This window comes from Xiphophorus hellerii, chromosome 10 (assembly GCF_003331165.1).
Source record: "Xiphophorus hellerii strain 12219 chromosome 10, Xiphophorus_hellerii-4.1, whole genome shotgun sequence".
NCBI lineage: Eukaryota > Metazoa > Chordata > Actinopteri > Cyprinodontiformes > Poeciliidae > Xiphophorus > Xiphophorus hellerii.
This window is the reverse complement of record NC_045681.1, coordinates 7180223-7202318: the sequence shown is the minus strand read 5'-3', so window position 1 is coordinate 7202318 and position 22096 is coordinate 7180223. Positions and strand designations below refer to the sequence as shown.

The window sequence follows — 22096 nt, the reverse complement described above, 5'->3', positions numbered from 1 at the left end:
TGGCAGTTTACTTTAGAGAGCGCACGTGGGACAAAAGGAGATGGCAGGAGCATGGCGGGGCGGCTGAATGGAGGGAGGGCAGGCAATTAGCCGCCGCCTTGTCGGAGCTCTTTTACTTGTCAAGCCGAAGCCCCAGCGCTATTGTCCGAGTTGTGTAAAGAACATTCTCGGGGGCTTTTGTTTTGGCTCCTGAGGGCCTCACTACTGCTTGCTGCAGGCCAAGAGAAGCGCAGGGTCCTAACAGGGATGGAGAGGCTGCAGAAAAAGAGGAAAAAAAGGAAGAAAGTGGGATTCAATTAGAGGAGAAAAGTTTTTAGTTGTTTTAAGGTGCCAACTTTTAGCTAAAAATACTATACAAATGTAAACGTAGCCACATTTAAACAGTGTATTGTATAATTTTTTTAGTATAATCTTTAATCAACGTCCTTTCAATTATTTTAAAAAAACATATTAAAAGTTATTAGTGCTCAGGGGGGAGAAATTACTTATTCAATAAATATTTAATCCGCTACGGTCATTATTTAGATTTAAGCTCTTAGAGGTTATTAAAGAGTGACAAGTGGAGTTAACTGAATAATGTAAAAATTGCTATGAATTTTGCATTTATTAATATTATTTTGTAATTTTTAGTTAGAATAATTCACTGTAATCAGGAAATAATTTTTTATTTTTGGATATTATGCATAAATGTTCTTTACTTAAAATAAATATTTAGAGGGAGAGCAATTTAATTTTTCTTTTTGTTGGCCATCTTTTTAAACTAAAAATAAATAAGCAATTTTTATTTATTTATTTATTTGAAAACATTTTTATGTAAAAAAAAAAAATTCACCCTCACTTCTCCAAAACTTTTCTTATTATTTCTTTTTACTGTTTAAGTTACTGAATGTTTTGTAGCGGAGGAAGGAGAATGGGAAGAGGTGGACGGCGAGGAGGGGCTGGAGGCCTTGTTCACAGGAACCTTGAATGGAGTTTAGCGAGGGGGGCGTCTGTATGTTAACAGAACAATTGCTCTCCACTCTAAGGTATTGTTTGTAAAACGGGGAGAGCGCAAAAGGAGAAAAACCTAAAACAAGTGCAATGAAAAGTGCCAGGTTGGTGTCAGAGTGAAGACTTGCTTCCCTCCTGAAAAGTGGGCATGAAGTCTGGACTGTCAGCATCACACAGACGAAGTGACTGTTGGCCACACTTTGCTGAGCCTGCCCTCCCTTTGTGGATGTTGTTGTGTCTTGTTCCTTTTTTTTTCCTCTCTCTTTCCTCTCTCCTGCTCTTTCCTCTTTGTTTCGATCGCTTGCTTTTGCTTGCTTTTCCTCGTAGCCAAAGCTGTTTCAAGCTGCCAGTTCGTCTCTGGGCATCCTGGAGGCGCCGCAGAGCCCACACACTAACTCACGCAGACACACACCCGTCACACAGCGGGGATTAGTGTTAATTTTTTGCCGTTTCGTGAGTGAGTTTTTCCTGCTCGTGGAAAGCTGACGTTATAGAGTGATTCCTTTTCCTCTCTGTTGTCGTTTTTATTTATGTTTTTGTCGCCGGCATCAAAACTTATCCCGACGAAGAAGAAGAGACTGTCGGTTTCCGTGGGGGCTTTGAAACTTTGCGGAACCGAGGCCTGCAAGGTTGAGATGCACACAAGTTGGTGTGCAAATCCGGGGCGTTTGCTGGTCAGCTGGCTGCGTCGCCAAACACAGCCGGGACTCTAAACACACGTGTGCAAACAGACAAAAGAAGAAGAAGAATAAAGCATCCAAAAGAGGAAAAAAGGAGGAGGAAGGGGGAGTCAAAGGAGGGGTGGGACAGAGGGGGTCATGTACCCGTGGGATGGAGTCGGGCCGGAGGAGGCGGGAGCCAAGGCAGGAGCGTTGGGCCCCGGGCTCTCGCTCCTGCAGCAGGTGGGCTGCTGGCACCTCAATCTGAGCAGCTGGGTGAGTAACGCGCCTCTGCTCCCCGGCTTCCTCACCGTCTCTGCTGTTTCTCAAGGCTCTGAGCGGCGTTTGGACAACTTTGTGCTGTTTGTGTGAGGGTCTGGGTCAAACAATCGTCTGTGCATAAATGACTGTGCGCCCCGTCCGGCCCCCTCCTGTTTTTACTGGAAGCAGAAACATCCTTTACTGCAGCAGTGTAACCTTATAGTGAAATATTTAGAGAAAAAACAAAACCAAACCTTTAACTAAAGTGTGTTTATAGTGGGTGGGGAGAGAAAGCGTCTGTAAATATGACAGGAGCCAGAAGCCCGGTTCAATTAGCCGCTCTTCAAAATGGGAAAGGCAAGGAAATATACCATTCAAGTCAAACGGGAAACCAAACAACTCATTGCTTTTTCTTTTTCTATAATCAAATACATAATTTAAATGTTTAAAACACCTGGAACTGTGACGAGTAATTCAAAACAAAACCAAGAAAGATTCAGTCCAGTTCAATTGAATCTAATTTATTGCTATCTTTTGTTAAAATCCCTGGTACTACATTTATTGATGCCATGATGGTTCATATAAATTAAATTGAACTAAAATGTTTTTTTCAAGAATGAATAACTTTTATTTAAAGTTGATCAGACTTTTGAGGACTTCCTGATTCCCTGGGATGTAAACATGACGTAGGAGAGGCCCATTTCCCCTCCACCATTCTTCAGAATAGGAAACAAGAAAACACGACATTGAAGTAAATCAGGAAATGACATGAAATGAACTCCTCATCTGATCCTGCGAACATCTATAATCAGACGGACCAGCAATCATTTTAAAACTCTTTTAACTGTGATCAACAAGTCACCAAGGTTCACCTTACCACCATGTACAGTGATGAGGATGTAACGGAGGTAAAAATAAAATAAAATCTTCAAATTTCTCTGTGAGATTATTCAGCCGTTATACAAAATAAATTTATTTTAAGGCTTCTTGCTTATCCTCACAATTGCTGCCATTAAATGGTATTATTACCGTAAAAACAAATGTAGGAAAACAATAATTTCTTAGGTCTGTTAATGTATCAAAATATACAAACGTTTTGAAAAGTTGCAGTTTCAAGACCACTAAGTTGTTCCTATGGCTTAAGGTCTTTTTATTTGGACTATAATCTTCTCCAGCTGCATGGAACAATGCCCTTCCCCCTCTTGTTGCTGTGCACTGCTGATCAACTGGCTAAAAGAAGGCTATCGCACTTTTGCCTCACTTATAAGAATGTCAAATTTGGTATTTGGAAATATATCCATAACGTCTACTAAATGTACACATTTTTGCTGAAGCCAAAATCAAGACAACAAATAATTGTTATAATTGTAATATTACATGCATTTTATTTTGCTAATAAATAAATTTAGTGTTTCTGTTTCAGATAAAAGCAAATAGATCATTTTATTATGAATTTTGTAAAGCTCTGTTTTCCTACAGCGAGAATCTCAGACTGACTCTTGCTCATTTCTTATTTAATTTTATAGGAACACAAATTCTAAAACAGTTTTGTCAAGATCAAATAAATATCGTAAAGAAGACATTTGGAGTAAACAAAAAGGTGCATTGCTGAGACGTGATCATCTCAAAGGGAAACCATATTTACTCAAAAAAAAAAAAAATATATATATATATATATATTTGATCCAGCTCATGCCTTAACCATAAAATGTAAAGTAAGATTTCAATTTCCTCACAGATTAACATATCTCTTTGTTAATGTCGCCTCCCAATTCAGATTCCTAATTGCTTGGCTTTCAGATGAAATTCTGAGAGGCTGATTGCATTTCAAAAGGCAGAATTCAGTCTGGCTCTTAACACCGTGATGCAACATCACCTCTTAGAAAAGCCCCCTTCAACTCAGGTATGGGGAGTTCAAGAGCCTGTTTACCCTGAAAGGGATGAGTGGGGGGGGAGGAAGCTGCTTTAACACACATGCTTGTCTAAGAGGCGATTTGTCTTCACAGAATACAACAGTTCTGCCAAATAGCACTCCATATTTAAGCTATTTGATTTTATTTATCCCTGACATATCTGAGCATGTCCTTTCTGCGATTCCATTTGATGTGCCGACTATCAAAGATGGGAAGCGCAAATAAATGGTGACGAACGACTTGAAGTGCTGGCGGAGAGAGAGAGAGCAAGCAGGAGGAAGGGGAGCAAAGGCTCTGGCCCACATAATATTTTTGTTCGGCGCTCTGATCAAGCAGTCGGCGTGTCACTGCAGCAAAGTGAATAGATTAACTTTTAAATATAACTCTGGTCTCTAGAGCTCCTTGTCCTCTGAGATGCATCTTCCCTGCGAAAGAACTGATCAACTTCTTCATATTTTCAGTCTTTTTAAACATCCTGACATAATAACAGTTACAGGTTCTGAATGTTGTGAAATAAAGACAGTCGGATTTCAGTTTGGACACGTGAGAAGTTGGCTAAAGGCTTTCATGTTCAGTTTTAATTTAAACCAGATTTCTGGGAGTTTGGAAAGTTTGGAAAAGGGTGGAATTTCTTATGTGTTTTCCAGGTCTCTATAAATAATAGATCGTAGTAGTAAGAAATAAAACTATAGAAATTATCCTATTATTCTAAACCTTCCTTCCTTGCCCCTTTCCTGATGGATGGAGATTTCTGGTTTTCTTTGAGGCTCAAAAGATGGACAAACATACTTCAAGTTGTTTGATAAAGGTAGTAGATTTGATTCCAACAGCAAATGGATGCATTACATTATATCCAATTTTGTACAAAGCACATGTTTCTAATCTTCATCGGATTTTAACTAATTAAACAAAGTACACATTGGTCAATATAAGCCAAAAATGATGCTAGTTGTTACTTTTGATTCATTCAATAAATAGCGATTTGACCTGCAGTTAAGATACTGACCATGGATTTATTGGTGCATCTCAATTTTATAATAAAAAATGGCACTAAAAGTGAAGAGAACTCTGGGAATGTGCATTTGGAAAGTGTTCAGTTTTGACATAAGTAATTTGTAGGAACACTGTTTACTATGTTAGCTTGTATCTGAGCCAAATTCTGAAGTACTTGTCTGTTTGTGTTTGTTGTTGTTTGTTGATATTGGGGGTGGGGGGCGTATTTGGAGATGAAGATCTGTTTCCATGGAGGGGGCTTTCTAAACCTCCCAGAGGATAACAGTGATAACAGAAACTGACGATGAGTGAAAGCAAATGATTGCTGAGACTTCCTTTTACTTTTGCTTGAATCAGCTTCAAGCTTGAAGAGATCCACTAAATTAAGCACTTTCCTCAGTATTGCTTTTGTTTGTGTGTGTGTTTTTTTTTTTTTTTTACCGTGTTGTGTCACTTGGATCTGGGGAAGAGCACTGCAGATGTTTTTTTTTTTTTTTTTGCTTGCTTGCTTTAGGAATTCAGAGGCTCTCTAATCCATCACATCGCTGTCATCCCCACATCTCTGTCCGCTCTTCCCTTCCCTTTCCCTGCCCTGGCCTCACTACAGCTCATTAGCGCCCCGCAAGCTGTTGTGACAACTCATCATATCATGACATAAAGCAGAAGGACAGGGGGCTCCAGACCCCCACAGGGGCTCACAAGGTCGCCACCTTCACATTTAGGGCTCAAATTGGCCCTGCGAGGTGCCACCAGGCGGAAATGCAAGGCCAACAGTTTTTCCTGTCCGGCATCCACCTCTTGTGCTCCCCCTCTTTGTCTTTCTCCGTCCTGCTGTCACTTTTTCTCCTCTATCTGGCTTGTTCTGCTCCCCCACTTTCACCCCCACAGAGGGAGAACTTGAAGCAGCTCATTTTTTCGTCCACTTTCAAAAGACTCTGTTTCCTCTTTACTCGTACAGAAATGGGGGACATTGTTTGTTGATTCAGGCTGCTTTTCAAGTGTGCAGATGCGTTTTGTGGTCATAAATTCAGTTAGTTCAAAACAGGATAAGCATCATACCTTTAAAATGTAGTTTTTGGACTTTTGAATCTAGTATCCTTTTTCGGAGACTTGAAAATCTGTGTTTGTTTGTCATAAGACGAGAGATGCTGGGAAGATGCAAGTCAGCAGGGTTGGCAGGAGCAGGAAGTGTTTTTATTTATTTTTTTCTTTTCCTCCTGGCTGTTGTGGAGAAAAAAGAAGAGTCCAGTCTCCCACGTCGCCTGCTTTTGTGTCCCTCTGTGCGAGATGAGCTCGTATATTGTCCTGCTGTGGTTGTGGAGGACAGGTGCTGGAGTTGCTGCTTCCCACAGCGACCACCGGTTGCTAGAGCAAAGTTTGTAGCAATAAATGCAGCTCACAATGTTAACAATATTTTTGAGGAAAACAAAGAATCCCAATAAAAAAATAAATACAAACAAAAGTTAAAATTCAGGTTATTTTTTGATCAGTACATATATTGTGATTTTTATGATTATCAAAGTCTGAGGTTGTGTCAATAGTGGAACTATTGAAAATGCTCCCTGTTCATGTTTTCACAAATGGATAAAAATCTCCAACCGTGTTTGAAAAAGAACTGCACTTTCATATGAGCAAAGTCGTTTGGATGTAAAGTGTGGTAGGCTATAATTTTTTAAGTGCCATACTTTCAAAAACTGAATGAAAACAATGCACAGCCCCTTATGTAGGCATGCAGATTATCACAAAGATAAAAGTAATAAAATATATACGTAGAAACAAAAACAAGAATAATACACTGTACAGTATGTACAAGATCGTAACATAAATACTATGTTAGGGAAGAAAAGAGAGCAGAAAATGTGCCTTAGTCAAAGTGATATTATTAAATCAACATTGAACAATATTATTGCTGTTAGGATTAGGCCCATTGGAACAAATAAGTCAGAATTCAGCAATTTAAGTCAGAATTATTACTCTTCTGAATTCTGAAAGACAGTCAGAAATCTGATGAAAAGGTCTTTTAAGAAAGCCTAAAATTAAAGTAATTATTTTTGTAATCCTCTTCCGTATAAGCCAGTTCAATTTTAATAATTCTAAAAACATTCAATTGTTAATGAAATAAACAAATGCAGTCTACATTAACCAAAAAACATCAAATTGACGCTTTAGTTTAGCATTACTAAAAAGCTATGAAACACACGCTAATTCCAATGACGTTAGTGGCTAATGGTTAACCACTAATTCTCACTAAATGTTCACACTTTTTCGTGGATGAAAATATTTCAGATTTTCATCTGAAGACAGTTTAAACTGTTAAAAACTGCAAAATGCTAAATTTCTTACAATAGTTAATCAATTTATGATTTTAAGATTTTAAAGAAAAGACGTAATGCAGTCCAAGGTTTCTAAAAACTGAAATAGCTGAGTTTACAATCAATAGAAAGCTAGGGAGCAGATGCTAGTTATAGCGTAGTTAGTGATTAATGACTAGCTAGTTGCAGTATTCCTACAATATTTAATCAGCCTATATATTTTAGACTTTAATCCAGATGTAATGCAGTCCAGAGGTGCTAAAAACAGAAATAGCTTTTTTGTAAAGGTGTTAGGGGGTAGATGCTAATTTTAGCATCATTAGGGGTTAACCACTTCCCATTTATTGTTCTTGCATTGCAATCTAAACTATTTTAGATTTTGAACTAAAGATGATAAAATGCAAAACTGAAGTAACTAACATTTTGCTTCTACTGGAAACAATGAAATTGGAGCTAACGTTAGCGTCATCAGGAACTGATGGTTAGCCAGTTATGTTCTCACAGTGCTTGCAAGCCATTTGTACTTTGTCTTCTTTTACCTACCTAATACTCAAAATAATTCAGATATATTATTTAAAAGTAGTGGAGGCTTTTTCACCACTTTTCTAGGAGTTTTGAAAGCCAGTCCGATAAGAAGCCTTCATCTGACTTCATCAGAGAGAACCTCAAGAATTACTTTCAGTCTTACTTCAAAATAAGTCTCAGTAATGACACAACAAGGTGTCCAGGTCTAAGCACTGTTGTTATACACATTGCAAGATAAAAGTTGTGCTTGTAGCAACTGGACAGCTCTTTGTGAAACAGATTTCACTTTGACAAGGAATACCTTAGCAGTTTTAATATTGCAAGACTCAGTCAAGTCAACACAGATGCAACAATTGATTTTTTTGACTGTTTTGTTGGAAACTTTTCTAAAAGCTTTACACCCGCCTTACCAAATTATCTCTGTATTGAAACTCTGCTTCGATTTCCAGCTGCTGACTGGAATATATTGGTTTTTGCATCATTCCCGGGGGGGGCTTACCTCAACTCTGTAAGCAACTGTGATGTAAATAGTGCGGCCTCCAGCTTCCCTTTCAGCCCCATCGCGCACCCTCTAGACTTGCTCTCACTGGATGGCCATTTTGAACCCTCACCTCAATGGCTGTGGTCCCTGGACAAAAGAACTTGTATAAATGGCTACTAAAGCTTTTTAACACAGAGCGTTAAGGAACTCACAACATTCTTTCACATCATTACTCGAGGTGGGGATTGGGGGGAGGTGGAGGTTAGGAGGTGAGGGGTTGTGGGGAGGAGCGTCTTCTTCCGTTGACCTGCTAACTCTTGAGCTGCGTCCTGATCATTTCTTCACTTTTATTCCTTTTTTTTGTTGTTGTTGTGAATGTACAGATCAGATTTGGGTTCCAAATGAGGGTCTTGGTTTCTTTTTAAGGAATCTCATTCCACCTATTCCTGCCCCCCCCCCCCCCCCCCCAAACCCCAACCACCACCACCACCCTTCCTCGACACACAAACACATCCCTCCCGTCCTTCTTCCCCCTCCTCTCTCTTTCCCCCCTAGCCTTTTCAGCTCTGGGCTGTGAATGAGTCCCAGGAGTCTCTGTGCCTCCCTGGAGTTCTGCTGAGGTTCATTAATCTTTCATTGGGACCACGGCAATAGGGAACAGCAACCACTGCCCCCCCCCCCCCCCCCCCCCCCCCCCCCCCTCTCTCTCTCTCTCTCTTTCCTGCTCTCCCCCCCATCATTGCCACTTCGGAAAGAAAGCTGTATATGGGGATACTTGTTCAAGTCTGACTGAACTACCAGGACAGAATTAGGAGTTTGGGTTTTGGGTGGACTGTTGCTGTATTAGCGATGGCTCCCTCCTCAAACTGTCTGGGCGCATGATTAGTTTTGCGGCATTAAGCTCCACACACATTTTTTGTCCCGTCCTCGGCCCGCAAGCTCTTGCATTTGTATTGTCGACGAGCGCCGGGGCAACCGCGCATCTTAAGCGTGTAGCCCCCCCGCCGGCATCTAGACCCATTAATGTTTTTCAAAGTCTGGTGGAAATGTGCCACAGTGGAGCCTTCTTTCGCTCTTGCACGGTTTAAAGTCACTAATGAGGGTGTGTGGCCTGCGAGAGAAGAGACCGAACACACACACTCACGCACTCAGACAACTACAGCTGCTTGGTGTCTTACTCCTCTCGCCCCTCCTGAACATATCATCCATGTTATGAGAAGCCTGATTAGTGCTGCTTCTTTGGCTGCTGAGGGCAGGGTAAGGATGTGTGGGTAAAGAGGCAAGAGCTGCCTAATCTTGCGGCGCGGTTCTAATCTGGTTATCTCATGTTCAGGGGGACTGTTCATGTCAGTCCCCGTCCCGTCCCGGCCCGACAGAGAGGGCCCGAGCTGCTGTTAACACCAGACCCCTAAAGCTCCACTGTAATCTATGGGTAATTGAAAATAAAACGGGGGTCTGCTCCACTTAGGAGCACAAAGAGAAGATTACATAGCTAAAACTAATTTGGAAAAAAAAAAAATCAGAAATGGATTTTCATCCCCACCTCTCTTCTATTTACCCCCTTACCCTTATTACACTACTGACCGCACTCTCCCTGACTGAGGCCCTCAGGGAGTAAATAAAGTAGGGGGGGAGGCATATTGGAGCTGGACTGTAGCTGCTAATGGCTGCAGATTTACTCCCGCTGCCTTGATTTTGTGGTTTACAGATGATCGATTACTTCGCTGCAGCGGTGGTTTAAAAGTGTTTCATCCAATATGACGCCCAAATAGGAACTGGCAAGCCCACAAACCTCTTAGATCGTGTTACCGAATTCCAGGGTTGATGCCGCAGAAGTGTTTTTAATTACAAACCATGCTATTTTTGCTGTGGTTTGGCGGTTTTGGCACCTTGAGAGTAACCAGAATTTGATCCGTTTTTTTTTTTTCCCTCCTTCTTTCAGACCGAGCTGCGACTCTTTAGCTGTTTTAAACCTAAATATTGACACCCCTGTCTCTTCTCTTTTCTCTCTCTCTTCTTTCTTTTTGTGTTCCTGCACATCCTTCTTTCTGTCAGTCTAATAAGGTTCCAGTGGTACAGCACCCGCACCATGTGCACCCCCTCACGCCTCTGATCACCTACAGCAATGAGCACTTCACACCGGGGAACCCCCCACCTCACCTACAGACAGACGTGGATCCCAAAACAGGTAAGCCCCCAGCTGGTATTTCTTTCACTCTATAAATATTTATGGGGGGGGAGCAGAATCTGAACCACATTTTTTTGTGAAAATACTCGCAGCTCTTGATGTTTTTCTCACATTTGACCACAAATTATGTATTTAAATGTCAAGTTGTGCATAATTTTGAAGTTGGGAAAAAAAAAAAGACGTCATTTTCAAATTGTTCTACAAGTACGAATCTGAAAAGTGCAGCATGTGCTTTTTTTCAGCTCCAAACCTGACTAAAATTCCATATAAATGCAGTTGTTCTGATAAGAGTTAACATACTTCAGAGAAACAGCTTTTGGTAGCTTTGGAGGAGCTGCAGGGATCCGCAGGTCTGGTGGGAGAATCTGTCAGCGGGACACTAAGCATAATTTTTTTGGCCCGCCTGCTGAACGGTGTGTGTGGGAGAATGCTAATGTCACCCTGAACACACCATAAAATATGTTAGCAGGTGTTTTTCATCTTCTCATCATGTAGGAACGCTCCGCTTGTTCTGGGGGAACCTGTTGGAGCCTCCATTAACCCCAAACATGCAACCATTCCACTGCAGTGGAATGGTTTAGATCAGCACATTTTTTTAGTGTTGTTATGGCTTAGTCAAAGTAGAGATCTAAATCCAAAGCACAGGTTGACTATTTTGTGAATTTGTTGTCTTCTGATTTGATTTTATTCATGGTTATAAGAACAAACTGGATGGAATATACATTTCTGCCACTTTTCAGATATTTACCTCAGAAAACTATTGGAAACATATTTTCACTTCAACTTCACAGTTATGCACCACACGTGTGTTCCTCTGAAGTAACAAATATGAAAAACGTTCTAGGTAGATTCATACTTTTGTAAAACTGCATGTGCTGTGATTTCTGCTCAAAGCTCTACTAAAATTCAGCGCAACGTGTTTGAAAAGTGTCTCGAGTAGAGAGTGAAATCCGGAGCATCTTCGAGAACGCTGCAGAAATCTGCGTTTAAACGTTTAGAATACAGTTCAGGTTCTTCTTTGTTCAGCTTCGTCTGTTTCTGACTGAGCTTCAGCGCTTGGTGGCTCGGTTTCTTCTCTTACTCGAGGACAACGACCTGAGCTGTGGCTCATAAAACGCCTCGTAAATCAGGGAATTTGGCAAACAGCCTCGAACTCGCATGACCGCAAATCCGACTGCTCAACGCGAGGCAGCCTCGGTAGTTTGAGCTCAGATAAAAACGGAGACCTGCGATCTTCGAAGATTCCACGAAGTCAAGCGCTCTTTACGCCTTTTCCTCAAGCTTCTAGCCTGTCGCACTTTCCTTTTTTTTTTAAATGCTTGGCAGCCTGTTGATTCTGCAGATCAGGTGCTGAATTCAACGTTTTCTTTTGCACCACTGTAGCATCTCCCACAAACATCCAGAGCACATTTTTTAGGTAATTTCATTCATTTCCGAGAGCATCTTGACCCAGCACTTAATTCTGTTAACTATCATTCAGCCCATTCTTCTTGGCTAATGTGCTTTTCAGTGCGGTGAATAATTTTGTGCTTTTTCTGTGGTCTCTGGCAGATTGGGCCCATGTTTTAGGTAATAATGTTCCCTTATTATGATTGCCCCCTTACAAAGGAGAAATAATGTGCCAGCTGCTGTTTAATGTAGTGGTTAATGGGGCAGCTTAATTGGCCGCAGAGTTTAATTAATTAATGAGTTATATTGCTCGACGATGGGATAATGCTCTCTGGTTTTTCCACTCAATGGGACTCGCTTTTGCTAAAATGGTATTCCTGGACAGGTTTAGTCTCCCAGCCACATGCAAACTCATCACATTGTGCATCAGTAACAAAAGTACAAAGTTTAAACAGAAACCTGCGCCTAATCTGCAGCCACCTTGAATACCTGAAGCACCACCAGCTGTGTAGAAATATCACACCGTCACCCGCATAAATTTCCCAGTTTCTGATTTGCGCTTTTGCAGAACTCCAGTATTCTTTGATTGAAGTTTCTGCAAAGAGAGAGGAAGTTATTTTTACGCTCGGCTGTGCTCGGGACCTTTTCTCTTTTTCTTATTATTATTTTGTTCGTTCAGGGCAGCTTGTCGATGCCGTTTCTTCCCCTGTCAGCTGCCACAGAAAAGTAAAAGGATGCTGAGATTGTTTTGGCGAGCCGTCCCAGCAAAAATAAAAAAATTGCACATCTTTGTCGGTGTTTGTCAGCGGGGAGGATAGCAAACAAAAATCAGCTGTTTTTTGGGGGCATATCTGGGAGATCTTCAGGAAGGTAGCTATACTAACATAGGTAGCATCTAATCTAATGTTTGTTGATGTCTGCTGTTGCGTTTCTGATGTATGCATCAGGTAGCAATCCATAAAGTCAGCTGGCTTTACTGTTATTGGCAGCTCTCTGATCACAGAGACAGCTTTTTAATTCCCTCTCTTTGTTTTGTTAACTTCTAAACCTCCGTCATTTTATATCATTAATCTCCTGCTTTGCCAGACAAAATGTGACAAGAACCTCATCGGTGTTTTCTTCTCACTCCTCTACACCCTTGCCTCTTCCAACACATTGTGCCGCCTCCCTCAAAGCCCTTTGATCAGCAAGTGTGATTTTTAGCGCTGTGTACACACGAGCAACAAGCCCCCCCCCCCCCCCCCCCCCCCCCCCCTTCCTCCCTCTCTCTGCCTCCCTCCTCCTCATCTTCCTCCCATCTTGTTCTGCTGTGATGTGAAACTCAACAAAGACTGAATTTGAGCACTGACAAAGATTTGGTTCTGTCTTCTTGTCCTCGTCTTGTCTGTCCACCTCCTCTCCCCTCCCTGTCATCTTCTCTTCCTTCCACAGGAATCCCGAGGCCTCCTCATCCTCCAGACATATCTCCTTATTACCCGTTGTCACCTGGCACCGTTGGCCAGATCCCCCATCCGCTAGGATGGTTAGTACCACAGTAAGCAACTCCTTTTATTATTACTCTTTCTTCTATCTTTCGTTTGAGTTTTGTGAAAGTCTAGAAGCATTCACATCTTTATGATGGTTGACAAATTTGATGGTACCCCCAAATAAAATGTATTAATCTAGCATGATGTCACTACCTGTAATTTGAGTACTTTTAATCCCATGTTTGGAAGTTATTGTTTTAGTTAAGGTAGGGCACTTTTGTGTCCTATGTTAATTCTTCTACTGTCTTATCTCCAGTTTCCTCTAGGTTTTAGTTCTTTAGGGTTGATTTTGTGCTTGCAAACCATTTTTGTCCTAATTAGCCATTGCGTATTTGATAATTATTCAGGTGAAAGACTTGGTGGTGATCCATTTACAGTGTTCTTGCAGAGCACAACAGATTTTTAGTTGAAATGGAAGGTTTCCAGAAAACTTACTAAATCCGGTGGTTGGGCACTACGGCAGTCATTCATCCAGCGGCCGTCGTGTTTTTGAGTTAAAACATTTTTAAAGTTGACAGGAAATTTGAAAATATCACTTTATTGAAAGATTAATACCTGAACACCAACTATAAAGTCTTAAAAATGCAAACATTTTTAAAAGACTTTGAAAAATAAGCAATGCTTAGGCTGGTGGGGGCGGAAAAAAAGCCTGGTTACCCGCCAGGCTTATAATGCACTGGGGAAAACCCTGAAATGAATAAGTGCAAATTTATTGCAAATTTAAACTATTTTGTACATTTTTGGCACAATGCAGGTTTTAATTACATTCATAATGGTCTTTAGAAGTCTTACATTTGGAAAAACCTGGACCTTTACTGTAAAGTAGGGGAGTAATAGCACATTTGTAATCATAGCGAAAAAGTTCGGCTCCTTCCCAGAGTTAATGTGCAGAACTAAATTACAGAACTCTATGTTCCACCGCATGACTTTAAAAAGCTGCACCAAAATGAAACCATAGTTGGAGATCTTCCTCTACTGCAGTCTGCTTGAGAACGTTGTGGTTTGTCATTCAGCTATGGTGGCAATGAAGGACCAAAGCAAAGTTTGTTTTATTTGTAAGTTCAGACATCGTGTTTTCGTTACACATCTGCTTCACTTTTCGTACTATGTTTTCTTGCCTTTTATATTTTGAGAAGTAGTATATTTTAACCCCAGGGAAAGAGAAAGTCTAGAATATGTGATCAATTTTTAAAAAAATCTCAGCAACACTGGGGGTCCTAACAAAGTGGGTATTGTATTAAAAATTATTTTAAATATTGGATATTTAACCCACTCAAAACATTTACTGGGATTAAAGGTTAAACTTTTTTAGTTGTCTACTTTGATAAATAATCCAGTTATTTTAAGGCTTTTTACATATCATTATTTGGGGGGCAGCTTGTTTTTCCCATTTGGCTTATGAGTTAACAGTACAGTACGCTGAAGACAATTAAATCCCTTATGATCATTACTGAAAGTGGTTTTCCTCTTTGAAACCCAGAGTTGATTTTCTAACGCAATCTCTCCTGGACCTGCTTCCTTAAACTCTCACCGAGCTCAACTTTCCATTTTTCCGTCAAGTCCTATTTTGCATGTCTGCGTTTTCTCCAATTAGAGCAATGAGTTGTGATTGCCTGTGTTTTACCCACAATTCCTCACAGAGGCTCTCCCCTGGTAACTCTTGTCAACACTTGTTAATATGACAAAAGGCTACAAATTAAGCTCTGTTAATTTAATGTTTTCTCACCGCGATCTAAATACCGAGAGAAGCCCTGAGCGCAGTTGTGGCGCCCTTTGATTCGCTGCACTTTATTTTGGTATAAATTTACATTCATTATTGTTTGTCTTTGGATGTGTAGACCTCAATTAGCGTGATGGCTCCATTAAAGGGACCCGCGCTTCGTCTTTAATTATCACAACAAAACACCTAGTTCCAGCTCGGGGAGGAACGGGGTCCCACTCTGTCGACTCCGAGCAAAGGGTTATGAAATTTAATTAGCCACTGCTATCAAGATTTGTGGCATTCAAATTGTTCGGAGTTTTCCCTCACTTTGATCTGCGCTCTGCAATCCCCTCGATTTTTGTCCTGATCAAATGAGAATAAAGAGGCCCGCGGTGGGGCTTTGGCGTCCCCTCTTCCATCAACCTTATTCCTTTACCTTATCCTCTTTCTTCTTCTCTTTCCCTCTTCCCAGGCAAGGTCAACCTGTTTATCCAATCACGACAGGGGGGTTCAGACACCCCTACCCAACTGCGCTCACTGTCAACGCATCCATGTCAAGGTGAGTTAAACCTAAAGTGCACGAACACCTTCACACTCACTTCCTCCTCACTCATCTGTCTGCATCTTATCTGCGCACATCTTCCAGGAACGTCTCCCTTAAGGAGACGCTCACGCTCAACATCAGCGTGTTCAAAAGGCCAATTCTCCAGTGCAGGAAAGGGGCTCCAGCTTGCATGCTCAAATATTAATTATATTTATAATTTTCTAATGAGGCCCCTGAAGAACGTTTACCCCCGCCGCATGTCAGGCAGAGCAGAAATGAAACGGAGGGGGCATGTCCTTGCTGCGAGTTGAAGCAGCCAAACAGATAAACAAACAGCAGCACCTTGTAGGTGACACCATGATGTGAAGCTCCGGTCGCCTCCGTCCGCCCCATTAGGGTCTAGTTCAAGTGCCGCTGTGGACATCAGGGCTCCCGCGAGAGGAGGCAAGTTGGTGTGTGGGTGTGTGTGTGTGTGTGTATTTGTCATCTTGAACACATGTGCTGGTGTTTTTACTGGTGAGGAATGTGTTTCCTCTACATTGAATTGGATTCTTCAGGCTCCTCTGGTCGTTGCTCGTCTGAAGCCGAGCTTGAGCTTAATTACAGCCTGATTGGAAAAGCAGCTCCTGAGGGCGGCTTGTTTAGTCCTCTGTGACAGTGATGGATCATGTATGCAAAGAGCCAGCAGCTGAGAAAGCACGGCCTCTTTTAGGCAAGGGCCAGAATTAACATATACAGAGTTTTTATGAGTAAAACCATTCCTACTTTTTACTGAGATGCTAGTGAAAGTGCCGCAGTAACAGCGTCGCCCCTCCTCTCCTCCGCCTGTTGCTGCACACTGCAGCTGGCGTTTTGCTCACTTACAAGGTACACAAATAATGCCTTCATCTTTTTGGCATAATTCAAAGTAAAAACAGCTGCCCCTCCCCAACTTGTTGTCAAACACAGAGGAAACTTCTGTACTTTTGTCTCATTCACAGAACAGACAAATCAATGTAGAGCTGCCCCTCTCCCATCTCTTGCTGTGCACTGTGTGTCAGCTGACTGTAAGAATTCAACCAATTATTCAAATTTATTAAATTCGGTTCAATTAAAAATTATTGTATTTATTTCAAAGGTAAATTAAACGTGGTCGTAAATTAATCCATCAAAGAGTCGTTGTGGGTGGTGATGCTGTGAGCAGGAAAAATCTCCAGTAGCAGTCAGTCTTGCAACATATCTGAAGAGGCCTCTGACTGACAGTCTCCTGACTATTATGAGATGCTAACAGCTCGATTGTCTGGGCAGCAGAGATATTTCAAAGTAGTATTGTTAGCATGCACTGCTAATCCACCTCATTTGCTTTTGCCACTCGTCTTTAAATCTGTCTGGACATATGCTTAGGAAGCCAACAACTCCACTGATTTCCCTCTCAGTCATTTTTGCCCAACAAGTTTCAGTCAGTCCGTCGGATGGCAATCCTGGTCGGACGTTGGCATCTGCCATCCCGGCCAACCGGAGCTTTAAGCGACTGCTAATTTGCTCCCTTAATGACAGCCCCTACAATGCGATCATCTTATTTCCAGTGCAGCTAATTGAATATACTGACTGGGGGTGTAGGAGAGGGGGAGGGGGCCTGGCCATGGGGGAAGAGCTAATGCCCCTGTGATGAGGCCCCTAATTGAATTAGTATAACTGAATAGATGGAGAGCTCTGGGAGTTCTCTGGAGAAGGAGGGGAGGGGTTTAAAGCCCATTGCCCCACCCTTCCAAAAACGAAAAAAACTCCTCACCAGAGGAGAGCAAAACATCCAAAACAATCGGCTTAATTGTATCAAACCTCCTTTCATATGTAGCCTTCAGCTAGTTGGTTTTGTTCAAAGCAAAGCAAAACGGTCAGCGTGTTCAGGCAGCTCAGTCAGTCTGCAGTGAGCTCCGCTGACTGGAAGCAGAGAAAAGATGAGCCAAAGCCCAGCTCTTTACAGGGTTCACGCTGGTGCTGGAAGAACTTCAAAATGATTGAAGTTTTTAAGGTTTGGAAAGTGTGTGATTTCTGTATAAATCCTTGAAAGTGCTTGATATTCAAACTACACAATTTGGTAATAAAACGCACTCCAGCATTTGATTAAAAGCCTAAATTTGGTTATTTACAGATGAAACCAGATATTAAAAGATAATAAAAAACCTATAGTTTTCTTTCTTGTTGTCTGACATTAAATCAGACCAAACTTCTCTTATTTTAGGCAAGTTAGAATCACCAAAATTATTTCTATTTGCTAAGTGAAAGAAAACGTGGCGAGAATATTTTTTACTTATTTTCTAAATAACTTTCTCAGACTAGTCAGATGTATAAGGTGTGTGTAAGCGAGACGTTTCGAAACAAAATTTTGTTATATTTTAGTGGACCTTCTCCCTGCGGTATAATGTAGAATACTAACACAAGACATTATTAATAACAGTAATAAATAATATTGTATAATATGGAATTAAAACTCTCTGCTTTAGTTCATTAATACTGCTTTTTTCTCCAAAGTGCGGCGCTGGAAAAGTTTAAAAACTTACATTTAGGCCTGTCACAGTAAGCAATAAATCAATTAGATGCGTGATAAATTAAAAGGAGCAAGATGATTTGCACTTGCACAATTGTTTTTTCTTGTGTCTGGACTGGATGACAAAAGTCTTCAGTCTGGTGTTTTTGTCTCAACTCGCCTCTTTTTTGAAGGACGGTTTTGTTTACAGATACTTCGGTATCCATTTTATTTGTTGTTTCAGTTGTCTTGCAGTTTAAGTGTTATATATGTGGCAGCTTATTGAACTTTGAGAGGATGTACTTGCTTTATTTTATTAGTTGAAAATGGTCTCAAAATGACAATTTTATGGTTTATCACAATACCTTCTGGGCCAATTTATCGCCTATCAAAAGTTGTTATTGTAACTGGCCTACTTACCTTAAAAATACTTTAAGAGTGCTTGAATTTTACTGTGGGAAAAGTATACAAACCCTGTTAGTTCAGTCAGGAGTTGGGTGGAATTAGGACTGAGGGAACGGCGCTGATAAGTCGTCCTGCAAAACGATCCATTCTGGTATGAATGGAGTCAGAGAAGTAGAGAGGAGCAAATCCAATGCATTATTTTGATAATGGGGTTCCAGCCAAAGCATGTTCCCCCTCATTGTGTTGGTGTGTGTGTGTTGGATGTATGTGGGACAGGTGGGTGGATGTGAAGACCATTTCGTCCCTTGTGATCAAGCCTGGCCCTTTGATATGTCCTCCTGTCATGCCGCTTCCTTCCTCTCTTTCCCGCGGAACGGCCACATCATTATACATTAAACAAGCGCAGGGGGCTACCGGCAATTAAGCTAACGCTCGGCCTCACTGCGCCGGTGACCCAATCCCCCATTTACCCTGCCTCCCCTCCCTTCTCCCGACAGCCATTCTTACCTTTTCAGATTGAGACGTAGAAGCCCCAGGGTTGCTGGGTAGGTGGGGGTCTCCACTGCCTCTATATGTTGCTTAAATTGGTCCAGGCTGCCGCTCGCTGCTGATGAGCCTCGACGATGATGATGACGACAATGATAATGCCCCGGACGCTTCAAAGGGATGGCCGTCATGTTTAAACCATAACCTGGGCCACGCGGTGGCTGCAGGGTGGAGGGGAGAAGGGAGGAGGCAGCAAGGGGACAAGGAGGAGTAGAGAAGAAGAACAGAGGAAATTTTAACAAGTGCACAGAGAGCGAAGGAGGGAGAGAAAGGAAAACGGAGGGAGCGGAGCAAACGCGGGCCCTAATGATGGGCTCTATGCAGCCACTACCGCCGCCGCCGCTCTCCCCATCAGCCGATGACACGGCACAAACACCGGCGTGTCAGGGATGAAGGGAGGAGAGGGGGAAAGGAGAAATGGAGGAAAAGAGTTTGATGGGAGGAGGAGGTGGGGTAGTAGCTGTGGTACTCCCCTGAGATGGCCTCCAACAGAAACTAGTTGTTCCTGGCGAGTTTATCCTCATCATTATATTCTGGCTCGGAGCCATGCAGCCAGACACAGTCGGATAATGAGCTGCTTTAACAAAAAAATAAGAGTTACTCCTTCGTTTCTCCTTCATCCTTCTCTTAAATTTGTTTGGTCACGTGGAGGCCTTTAAACGTACACATGCGGATATAAATATATATATATATATATATATACATACACACATGCTCAGATAATTAGCTCCACACACTCTCTGTGTGGCTGGTTCTGGGCTGTTAAATCGTTTCTTAAATAAGAGTTTCTGTGTGGCGGACCAGTTGGAGATTACGAAACCATGATGGGAGAATGAGGTAGATAAAGATGGCAGCGGTGCTGACGGTGCTGAATTTGCAGATGGAGACCCAAAATCTGGAGCGATAACTAGAGCGTTTCTCCTACTCTGCAGGATTGGCTTGACAGGAGATAATGGCTAGAGATTTGCCATCCAAAATTTAGGCTTTTATTTTTCATTACAGAGATTTTTGTGCTTCTTGGACATTTCTACATTTTGTCACAAACTTCATGTCATCTCAGCAATCACAAACTTCAGTGTGGTTATTGGGATTTTATTGGATGGACCAACACAAAGCAGTGCGTAATCTGAAAAGTGTGGCATGCATTTGTAAACTCCCCAAGTTGATGTTTCGGAGAATCAGCTCTCTTTGAAATTACAGCTCCAAGTTTTTTGGGGGGGGGGGATGTCTTGCACGTCCACAGACTTTTTGGCTGTTCTTTGTCAGATTGGATTAGGAGCAATCAATTTCCATATCTTAGCATGGATTGTCAATTAGATTTAGGCCTGGACTTTGACTAGGCTATTCTAAAACCTGAAAAATGCTTGTTTTATTGTCCTGCTCAAGTCTTTCTGAGCACACACAAGGTGCTTTTGCAGGATTGCACTGAAAAAAAAAAGCACTCCCACAGCATGATGTGGCCATCGCTGTGCTTTATGGTGGCAATGGAGTCTTTTTTACTTCTTTAACATTTAAATGAGTCTTCATTTAACCTCTGGTTATTTGTAATAAAGTTTGGGTTTAGGACAAACTACTATTTGTCCTGTTGATGGATTGTCCCGCCTGAGCTCTGGGGCTCCATCACTTTCATTTGCAAAAACATGCGTCATTTTACTTCCCCTTCATAAATATGCACTATTTTGTGTTGGTCAGTCATATAAAAACCTAACAATATGCATACATAAATGTTTTTTATCATTGAATTTTATTTAACTAGCTTTTAAAATGTCATTGTGTTTTTGATGTCCTCTGTTCTATTTTAATGACAATAACTAAACGCTGTGTAATCTTAAGATAAAAACAAGTTCAGTTTTAGCCGCATCTGCATTGTGTTGTTTGTGCTCCATCTCCTCATTTCATCCGTGTCCATTCTGACGATTTACACAGTCTTCTGTCCTCCAGATTCCCCCCACACATGGTGCCCCCCCACCACAGTTTGCACACCACGGGCATCCCTCACCCGGCCATCGTCACGCCCAACGTCAAGCAGGAATCCTCCCACAGTGACATTAGCTCACTCAACAGCTCGTGAGTAGCCCGCCCTGCATCCCCAACTTTCCCTGCGTGGCGACACGCTCGGCCTCGTCCCGTCTCACTCCACCTGTCCTCTTCTGTCCTCGCTTTTTAGGAAACAGTCGGACGCGAAGAAGGAGGAGGAGAAGAAGAAGCAGGTCCACATAAAGAAGCCTCTGAACGCCTTCATGCTCTACATGAAGGAGATGAGGGCCAAGGTGGTGGCGGAGTGCACACTGAAAGAAAGCGCTGCTATCAACCAGATCCTGGGGCGAAGGGTAAGTCTCGAAAACGTTCCAATATGGTACTGGGGAATATGGTAAAAAATATGACTCAGTCGTACCTGAATCTTGAAGTGGGGACAATTATAAAAGTCCTGACGTGTTTGTCAATGCGCAGTGGCACGCCCTATCGCGGGAGGAGCAGGCCAAGTACTATGAGCTGGCCAGGAAAGAGCGACAGCTCCACATGCAGCTGTACCCCGGCTGGTCAGCACGAGACAACTATGTAAGTTTTTAGGTTTACAAGTCGTAACGGCCTCTTCTTTCTCCCCTTTGATTTGTTTTGGTTTCACAGGAAGAGTGTTTCTTTGCTTTTCCTCTTACACACTTAGGACCTCAGATTCTTCTTCTGTGTTTCTAAAATGTGACAGACTTATTAAAGTGCAGCCTCTTATTGCATGGTGGAGTTTAATTGTCAGTTTTGTGATAAATGTGTAAAATATTTAGTGGGTTTTTCATGTTGCTGAATTTTTGGGCCTGTTCTTAAGAGCACCAGAGTTCTGACACAACCTGGAAAAAATTAGATTTAAGGATTTCCAAAATATGGATAAGTAAGGACTAGCACAAAAAATCTATTTCCATCCATTTATATGGTATCTGCTTATCCATCTGTCCATTTGTCCATCCATCCTTGCATTAGTTTGTTCATTCATTCATGGATTCTTTATTAGAGTCCTAGACCTCGTCCACATGTATCCGTGTTTTTATACAAATATTTTTGCCATATCGTTTAAAAAAATAATATTGTACACAAAGAATCAGTTTCAGAAAAGTGTTCATACACATGAACCTGACAAATTTGCTCCACAGCATTGTTTTAAGC

The 22096-nt window shown here is 41.7% G+C and overlaps 1 protein-coding gene across 32 annotated transcripts in view; it reads left to right on the top strand.

Moving 5' to 3' along the window:
- Positions 1 to 22096, top strand: part of tcf7l2 (transcription factor 7 like 2) — a 107320-nt gene that overhangs the window by 72943 nt on the left and 12281 nt on the right. For 20 of the 32 annotated variants that reach the window (XM_032573748.1, XM_032573736.1, XM_032573742.1 and 17 more), the window contains 6 exons: positions 10190 to 10322; positions 13143 to 13245; positions 15412 to 15498; positions 20867 to 21007; positions 21108 to 21270; positions 21392 to 21499. In XM_032573748.1, coding sequence (XP_032429639.1) covers positions 10190 to 10322; positions 13143 to 13245; positions 15412 to 15498; positions 20867 to 21007; positions 21108 to 21270; positions 21392 to 21499 — 735 coding nt within the window. Of the gene's footprint in view, positions 1 to 1793; positions 1926 to 10189; positions 10323 to 13142; positions 13246 to 15411; positions 15499 to 20866; positions 21008 to 21107; positions 21271 to 21391; positions 21500 to 22096 lie in introns of those variants that run through there. The other 12 variants (XM_032573739.1, XM_032573741.1, XM_032573740.1 and 9 more) reach the window with 2 other exon arrangements.